Source organism: Nicotiana tomentosiformis, chromosome 6, assembly GCF_000390325.3.
Source record: "Nicotiana tomentosiformis chromosome 6, ASM39032v3, whole genome shotgun sequence".
Classification (NCBI taxonomy): domain Eukaryota; kingdom Viridiplantae; phylum Streptophyta; class Magnoliopsida; order Solanales; family Solanaceae; genus Nicotiana; species Nicotiana tomentosiformis.
The window spans coordinates 20,782,973-20,792,207 of NC_090817.1; the positions used below are offsets into that span (position 1 = coordinate 20,782,973).

The following is a 9,235-nucleotide window of genomic DNA, read 5'->3' on the forward strand; positions in this document are numbered from 1 at the left end:
CCGGTCAAATCAGGTTGTGCACCTTGATTCTTATAACATATTAGCTGCATAGTTCACAGTACTGTTGAATTTCTCTGAGTAGTGATATTTCTGTTGGAAAGTTTATTTTACTCCTAAATCTGCAGCCTAAAGTGTTGTCAAAAGCTCGCAAAAAACATGCTTAGGCGCTGAAGTTGGGCACAAAATAGGCATATCTTAAAGAGGCGAACTAAACAATAAGGATTTTTTATAATGTTTTATCCACATAACGTTGTTATTTACTTGTTCCTATTCTTCCTCTCGAGTCGAGGGTCTTTCGAAAACATTCTCTCTGCCCTCTAGAGTAAGGGTAAGGTCTGCGTACACATTACCCTCCGCAGACCCCACTTGTGGAATCCCACTAGATTGTTGTATTCATATTTGATTCACCTCTTTTTAATCTGTGGTATTCATATTTGTTTTCCATAAGAGGATCTCTTGGAAAAAAGATGAAGGTATTGGAAGAACTGAGAGAGAGTAAGGGACAAAAAAGAATAGTTGGAAGAACAATTTTGTTATCATGTTAGATGGTATTACCCGCTAGAGGAATCAATGGGAGGGCGGAGAAAGTTTCATGGAGCAAAGGAATTATTATTGCCGGACCACTACGATGTTCGAATTGCCCACAATGTAGTAGGAAAATGCAATGTTCATTCTTTTAGGAACTATACTAAGCTTGAGAATGTTGGTCCGGAGGATTACTACTGTCAGTTCAAGTATAAAACGACAACTGGAGCTTTTGTTCCAGATATGGTTCCAATGTAAGTGTATGAAATTCCGCATGGTTGCTGATTGAAGTCGAGTAATGTTCTTTATGCTCATAATTATTTTTTGTTGCTCTGAAGGTATTGCAAATGCGAGATGCCGTATAATCCGGATGATTTTATGGTAAACAATATTGATGAGAATAGTCAAGTAAATTGGATCACTTGGTCTTTCTCTTCTCTTCTCAATCTTTGTATTTGGGCTACGGAGAGACTAATTTTCATGGCAGGGATATAACTTAGAGTCTCAGACAACCAAATTACAAGAAAAGGCCATTTTGGTAAGTTGATAGTGTATCTAGAATCTAGATTAGCTTGGCTTTACTAAAACTCATTTAGTTGTTCTCCTATGCAATGTAGATAAGTACATTTTGGTGCTTTTAACCCCTTAGAAGATTAAAATTGGGTTCACAATGACTTATGATGATATGGTCGTCTTGTATAGTGCAATATAGACCCCCCAAATTGTAGATATTTAATTTCTTGAAAAACGTAAAATGTTAAAATGGAGGACACGATCTGCTATTACAGTGATGTTGCTTGCTTTTCCCAATCAATTTCTTGACACAGTTTCTCCTCCTCCTTATGTACTTTATATTGACTTGACCATATTCTTATCTTGCTTTTTGATATCTTCATGTTTCTGTTGTTCAGAGTGTGACTCCTGCAGTACTTCTCAAGTTTCTGCGCGAGCATCGATCAGTATGGGTAGACAACGATATTGATGCCTACGCAGCTGCAGCTATTAAAGTTGGCCCTTGCAGCTTTACGTTGACGATCTTATTTTCACGGGTAATAACCCAAGTTTGTTTGAAACTTTTAAGAAAGATATATCTCGTAAGTTCGAGATGACAGATGTAGGGCTCATGTCATACTACTTGGGCCTAGAAGTGAAGCAGATGGAGGATGGATTTTTCATCTCTCAAGAAAGCTATACAAAGGAGATCTTGAAGAAGTTCAACATGCTCGATTGCAACCCCGTAAATACACTGATGGAGAGTGGGACAAAATTGTCCAAGTTTGATGAAGGAGAAAATGTGGATCCAACATTTTTCAAAAGTCTTGTGGGAAGATTGAGGTACTTGACTTGTATCAGGTCAGATATACTCTTTGCAGTTGTAGTAGTAAGACGCTTCATGGAAGCTCCTACCTCCACCCATTTGAAAGTCACTAGAAGAATTCTTCGTTACCTAAAAGGTACGATCGACATTGGGTTATTTTATTCTTCTTCTAATGATTTCAACCTTATGGGATTTTGTGGTAGTGATTATGTGAGAGATATTGATGATAGAAAAAGCACAACTGGCTTTGTGTTTTTCTTGGGTGATTCTGTTATTTCTTGGAGTTCAAAGAAACAGTCCATAGTTACTCTCTCGACTTGTGAAGCCGAATATATAGCAGCAACATCATGTACCTGTTATGCTATTTGGCTAAGAAGATTATTGAAGGAGCTCAATTTGCCACAAATTGAAGCTACATAGATTTGTTTTGATAACAAATTTGCACAGGCACTCGCCAAGAATCCAGTGTATCATGATCGAAGCAAGCATATAGATACAAGATATCACTTCTTCAGAGAGTGCATTGCCAAGAAGGAAGTCAAGCTCAAATATGTGAAGTCTCATGATCAAGCTGCAGATATCTTTACAAAACCTCTTAAGTTTGAGGATTTTTAGAGATTGAGATCAAGTCTTGGAATGAAAAAGAAAAATCAAAATTAAGGGAGAGATTTGTGGGGTTCATATTAAAGAAAAACAAAGAAGAAAATGGGAGATGTCTAACTTTGTTGACAACTTTGTTGAACAAAATGGGAGGTGCCTAATTTTGTTGACAACTTTGTTAAAGAAAAACGGGAGGTGCCTAAATTTGTTGAAAAATTATAGGACTAAATCAACAACAAGATATTTTCTTTGTAGGAGGTGTCTTCTTCCGTGATGTACTAGTTGACTTTATTATTATGTGTTTTGTGCTCCTAGTTGTATTGTGTTGGCTTTGGCTTTTTAGCACGAGACCCTGAAGAAATATATTTCTGATTTTTCTTACGGATTTTCGATGATTGAGTTGATTTAAATAAAATAAATTATTATTATGTTTTAAATTAAATAGTTTTACAACCAAACCAGTAGTGTATATGATGCTTTAATTTAAGTGCAATGTTGTTTTCTTCACCCAAATAATTTTAATAAATAAATAAATAAATTCAATTCTTTGTTAAATTCTTACTTGATTTTAAAAAAAATCTAAACTCACTTTCGTGGAAATAAATTGATCATGTGGATCTTATATACATTGGGGATATTGGCATGTGACTTGTCTGTGCGGTCGTGATATGAAATGTGGGCATGAGGTGCTGTGATTAAATGATAATGATATTTGGCACGTGAGTTGTCCGTGCAGTTGAGATATGAAATGAGGGCACGAGGTGCTGGGAAAATATGATGATTTAATTATGGGCACGAAGTGCCGTGGAGATATGAAAAATGGGCTAAGACCCGTATTTATGAAAAATATAAAAATGAGCTGAGACCCGTATTTTAATGATTATGAAATGAGGTGTCACATGGTGACTTTTTAATTGAAAATATTCAAAATATTTATTTGTAAGAATTTTTATTATGAAAGAATTATATTTGAAAGATATTTATTTGAGGAAAATTATATTTGAAAGAGAGTTATTTGGTAGAGTTATATGTGAAGGATATTTATTTGAAGAATTTGATTTAATTGGGTGTACTTGTATTTATTATTTGTTGAGCGATATTAAATGATGTTGTGTTGTCTTGCTGTGCATATCACTAGTTGTTTTATGATATCTTTATTGTTATCTGTTTTCTACTATTTTGTATATTATATTGCACAAGCTATTAGACTAGTGAGTATCTTGACTGTACCTCGTCTCTACTCTACTGAGGTTAGTCTTGATAATTACTGGGTACCGACCGTGGTGTACTCATACTACACTTCTGCACATTTTTGTGCAGAGCCGGATATTGAAGATATCGGACTTGAGCAGAGTTAAGGCGAGATCGTAAGGATTCAAGGTAGAGTTGCTTGGTCGTCGCAATCCCTTGGAGTCTTTTTATTTCATTGTACTATAAATTTTTAATCAAACAGTATTGTATATTCGATTCTCGTGATCATCCCATGTATTCAGTTAGAGTTGGTGACTTAGTACTACCAGTCTTGGGAGGTTGTATGTTCATATTTATTCCGCTGTTAGTTTTGGTTACTTATTTAATTAAAAAAAATGGCTTCAAAATGTAATTGAAATCGGCTTACCTAGTCTTAGAGACTAGGTTCCATCACAACTCCTGTGGTGGATGTTTGGGTCGTGACATTTTTGGACATTTCAAACACGGGTTGAGGCGATGTTTTAGAGATAATTCACGGGAAAACTTGAGGTAAGTCACTTGTGATCATTGTTAGTCAATAATATTGAATTATCATTGAGTATTTCGACTAGATTACGTATTTTTGAGGTGAAATTCGAGAATTTGGGCCTAGGAATTTGAAAATAAGATTTGAGATTTGGAGGTCGAGTTGATGTTAGAATTTGGTAAATTTGGTATGGTTGGACTCGTGGTTGAATGGGCGTTCATATTTTGTAACTTTTGTCGGGTTCCGAGATGTAGGCTCCACTGACGAGTTTTGAGTTAAATTTCGGATTTTGTTGGAAAATTAGTATTTTCATATGGAATTAATTCATATAATTTGTGTTGACTGTATCAAATTAATTGTGACTAGATTCGAGTCATTCAGAGGCCGATTCGCGAGGCAAAGGCATGTTGGAATAAAGAACTTGCACGGTTTGAGGTAAGTAACTTCTAAACTTGGTTCTGAGGGTATGAATCTCTGAATTACGTGTTATATGAATTGTTTGGAGGTGACGCACATGCTAGGTGACGGGTGTGTGGGTGTGCACCGTAGAAACTGTGACTTAAATAAATTCCGTAAACATTTGCAACTGACATCTTAAAGAATTTTCCATTCCTTTTTTGGCTATTACTATGTCGTTAAGCGATTGATTATAGGTCAAAAGAGAAAAGTGAACTAAAGAAAAATCAAGCAAAGATTATTTTCCAAACATTCATCTTAGAAGGTCTTGCGTATCGTTTATCCCTTAAAATGTGTGGATTTGACTCCCTCGAAATAAAATAAATAAAAAGATGATGTTTAAAATAGAAACGCACTCTTTAATCCTACTTTATTATTAGTTCTTTCTTTTTACTATTGTTGGTCAACTCATCAATAAACTTAACGAGCTAGAAATATAGCAAAAGAAGCTTTGTATACGTACATAATGTATTTACACACACCTTATATGTACATAATGTATTTACACACACTGAATACAAATAAATAAATTTTTACCCATACATGTAAATCAAGCTAAGCTAGATCTAAATAATACGGAATAGTGAAGGGAATCCATTTATCACCGTTTATGAAGTTCCTAACGGTGAAGTTCGATGCAATTTTTGGATCACTAGTGACGATTGCCCACTTCACACGTCCCATAGTATTTGCACCTTCTCCCCTGTTCATGTATTCCAGATAATATGGGCGAATTAGGGTCTCATTTGTAAACTCTATCCATCCGTTTGGATTTATTAAAAGGTCAATGTCACTTTGCATGAACACTGTTCTTGAGTAATTACCCCATGGTCGTCCTAAATACGTTGTAACATTTTTACCCATTTTCTCCAATTCTGGTGTTGCTTTTATTGTGCAATTTTGCAACACAATTCCAGTTGCTTCACCCTCTTCTTCTCTTTTCTGTGCTGTGATTGTATTAAACTGTCCAGGAATTGGCGCGCGCACTTCAATAATGGAGTTTTGAAACACTGCAGTTGCGTGTCCACATATGAAGTCTATGGTGCCCAATACTTGACAGTCCCTATAAAAGTGTTTGCCAAATCTTGTGTACAGGGTATCCTGATACCCCTCGAAACGGCACCTATAGAAGCTAATGTAATCAGCTTCGGCCACTAATGCTACGGCTTGATACTTCCATGGTCCAGCTTCATTCCTAAAAGTGATGTCTTGGGCTGTGAAGCCTTGCCCTTTGACACCTTAAAAGTGAAAATAAAGCACAATATAATGTGAGTGATTTGGAATCTAAATAAGGTAATATATTAGTGAGTAAATAAAAACCATAGATCGATCGACTTACTAACTGTTGCAGTGTATAATGTCCGGATGCCATCACCACCAAAGCTCTTATTCCCCGTTATTATTGTATTTCTGTCCCTTCACCGATTAGAACTATATTGGTCTTCCATTTTTCAATTTGAACGTATTCATGGTAAGTTCCTGTTTTTACTTTTATGTAGTATGGCTGTACACTATGGTTTGGAGATGCAAAAATTGCACCCGTTATAGTAGTAAAATCTCCTGACCCATCCTGTGCAACTATTGCACGTGGTTGTTGGCTTTCTCCAGTAAACGTTAAGACAGTTAACCAAACGGTTATAACAATCAGCCACGTCATAGCTTCAGATAATTACTAGTCAAAAACCAATAGTATGATACATTCAAGCCTCTGTCTAGAGAGAGAGAGAGAGACTTGCTTACAGCTATATATGCTACCAAATCGAACCAATACTGTGTCGTCAAAACCCCTTCTCTGGAGGAGCAGTGAGAGAGACGGTTGTTCGAGCTTTCTTAGTGGTGGTGGCTATTTATGGTTGGATCATTTCTTTAGTAAAAAGGAAGATCTTGAGAAGGTTTTCCAACCCCTGATTAGGAAATTGAACTACAAGAAGGTGAAGTGGGCAGTAGCAAATAAGAATGATGCTAGTGGTGTGAAGAATGGGGAGGTTTACTTAGCTATTCTTCAGAAGCCTGTTTCAAGATGATACTCTATTGAAGGTACCGTCTTAGTCTCTCTGGAAATGAGATTATACATTGTTATAGTTGCGCTGGAGTTGGAAATATTGCTAGTAGTGATAGATCTAAGGTAGTTTAGTATGAATTTTCGTTTTGGCACTCAATTAATGATAGCACCAATAGAATGTCATAATTAGAATCTCCTTGCTTGTCTCTGAGGAGCTAAATTATGTCCAAATAATGCTAGTTCAAAATTTGCTTTGCTTTATTCTTTACTGAAAATATTATATTTGTAGAAGTAAATATGGACCTTCACCAGGGCACATTTTGTATTTGCAAGAAGAAATTAATGGTTTTGCTTCACTGATTACAACTTGATACACTGATTACAAAACTATCTAACACACTTATTTTTTTTATTTTTCTTCTATTCTTGTATAGTTTGCATACATTTACAAGGAAAGATGTCATGACATATACTATTGAAGACACTCTTTTAACTTTTGGAATGTAACTCTTTGATACAAAAGAGTCCATACCATTTGCATAACACTCTTCTACACTTTCTGATAATGTATTGGTTGTTATCTGTGATTAAGGTAAACGAGTTTCATCGGTAAGCAGCAACAGATAATTGACTGAAAAGAAAGGATGGTGGAAGAAATAAACTGCCACTATTCTATTTAGAACACTAATATTATATTGTAGCAGTTATAAACCCCACATAACTTCTTTTTTTTTAAAATATTTAAATCATATTTTGGGAGTTTATAAACCCCACAGTATCTTTTTTGTACTATTATGATCATATTAATGGGGTTTTGTAAATCCTCGCATTATATTTTTTACACGTCGAAATCATATTGCGGGGGTTTTAAACTAGCACTAATTGTCTTTCAAAACCCCCATATAACATTTTTTTTTAAATATTTAAATTTTATTTTGGGGGTTTTTAAACCCCCGCAATATCTTTTTTGAACCATTATGATCATATTGAGGGGGTTTATAAACCCTTGCAATATTTATTTTTAGACACATCGAAATCATATTGCGGGGGTTTTAAACTAGTACTAATTGTCTTTCAAAACCCCCACATAACCTTTTTTAAAAAATATTTAAATTATATTTTGGGGATTTTTAAACCCCCACAATATCTTATTTGAACCATTATGATCATATTGAGGGGGTTTATAAACCCTTGCACACAAAGTAAGTGCTTTCTTGTAGTGGGTACATTGTCAGTATTGTTTACCCGAAAAACGGATGGAGTTGAATTTATTCGTAGTTCTAAGGATATGTGATATAACTCAACACAAATCGTAAGGATAAAAGAAAATATCAAATATGGACCGCAAAGAGTGCAAAATAAACAAAGTTGTAAAGAAAGTAATTTTTAGGACTAAGCAAGATGAATCAGTTTATGACGCTTGAAAGAACAACTCTTCACTATGGGAGAATATGGTATTTGGATTACAATATAAGCATAAAAACTTGCCTCCTACCAAAATGATAACCATCCCTTTTTTATATTAGAGGGATATTACTTTAAATATAATTAAAAATACATAGTGGGAGACCATGATAAATCAGCTTTTTTACAATTCCTGCCGAGATTCTCTCCTCTAGTGGGATTGCAACGGCTCTTGTCTATGAGCTCGATATTGACTCGAGTCTTCGGTCTTGACTCGAGCTCGATTCTGAATCGGACCCTTGAATTGATTCGGGATCGATGTTGGTCGGTCTCTGGATCATAAGCTCGATAACTTTACTTTGCATCATAGCTCGATTTGGATTCGGTTTTAATAAGGATATCGGCCCCTCGGACTCGAAGCTTGTTTGTACCATCTTTAGAGCCCGACTCGAAGTCTCGCTTCGATTGATTATGTTTCGAACTCGATCGATCATACGAAGGCCGAAATCTATTTCGAACGCATACAGATAGTCCCCTCGTTTCTCAGGAAGAATGTGGTGAGAAACAATATAATTTTTTAACGGCACGATCGGATTACAAGCTAACGTTTATATTGGGCTCGACCATGACGCACGTGATAGTTGTCCCGTTGATTTTGTTTTGTAAGGTATTTAATTCATGCCAGACGGTGGTCGGCCACCGCTGATACTGAACCACCATTGCCTGAACCTATAAATATCCCTTCCTTTTATCATTTAGTACTTTTGCAACTCCAATCTTCCAAATTTCCCAATTTCCTTTTCGTATTCTCTGAGTTGATTCAAAAAACAGTGGTTCCTTTTGCAAAATTCTTCTTCCAAATTACCAAATCTTCGTCACCTTCCTTAAATCCAAAATGGTTTAGACATCCAAAACCGACCCCCAAAAAGAAAAAGCTTCTTCTTCCCAATCTGCCGTCGATAAAACACTGGTGGATCCTCGTCTTGAGGAGTTAGTTCCGACGGCGTGTGTTCTTACCTCCGATTTCAAACTCGATAAAGGTTCGCCGGTTCTTGGCTGATGTGAGCCCGTATTGAGATATATTTGTTCGATTACCTGGGAGCACATCGAGCGGATAAAAAAGGATTGTAAATGGGAGAACAAAGAGGTGGTTGTGCCGTCTCCTAGAGAGGACATCGCTACTCAGGTGAGAGGGTTTTTAAGTGTGTATACT

The 9,235-nt window shown here is 36.0% G+C and overlaps 2 protein-coding genes across 2 annotated transcripts; one reads left to right on the forward strand and one right to left on the reverse strand.

The window, feature by feature from the left end:
- The first annotated feature begins 570 nt into the window (after positions 1-570).
- On the forward strand, positions 571-2,263 carry LOC138893657 (uncharacterized mitochondrial protein AtMg00810-like). The gene is made up of 4 exons (XM_070178304.1): positions 571-779; positions 864-933; positions 1,437-1,490; positions 1,547-2,263. Exons 1-4 carry the CDS (start codon positions 571-573, stop codon positions 2,261-2,263), a joined length of 1,050 nt encoding a protein of 349 aa, XP_070034405.1.
- A 2,908-nt stretch (positions 2,264-5,171) lies between these two features.
- On the reverse strand, positions 5,172-6,273 carry LOC104103468 (pectinesterase/pectinesterase inhibitor PPE8B-like). The gene is made up of 2 exons (XM_070178305.1): positions 6,039-6,273; positions 5,172-5,854 (listed from the first exon to the last, which is right to left on the reverse strand). The coding sequence occupies exons 1-2, from the start codon at positions 6,271-6,273 to the stop codon at positions 5,172-5,174; spliced, it is 918 nt and encodes a 305-aa protein (XP_070034406.1).
- Positions 6,274-9,235: the final 2,962 nt, after the last annotated feature.

Bases quoted from the DNA above. Each gene is read 5' to 3' on its own strand.
- LOC104103468 (XM_070178305.1), bottom strand. From the start codon at position 6,273: ATGACGTGGCTGATTGTTATAACCGTTTGGTTAACTGTCTTAACGTTT. The intron at 5,855-6,038 runs GTGAAGGGACAG...TTCACTTTTAAG, and splicing joins GACCAATATAGTTCTAATCG to GTGTCAAAGGGCAAGGCTTC.
- LOC138893657 (XM_070178304.1), top strand. From the start codon at position 571: ATGGGAGGGCGGAGAAAGTTTCATGGAGCAAAGGAATTATTATTGCCG. The intron at 780-863 runs GTAAGTGTATGA...GTTGCTCTGAAG, and splicing joins GTTCCAGATATGGTTCCAAT to GTATTGCAAATGCGAGATGC. The intron at 934-1,436 runs GTAAATTGGATC...TCTGTTGTTCAG, and splicing joins ATATTGATGAGAATAGTCAA to AGTGTGACTCCTGCAGTACT.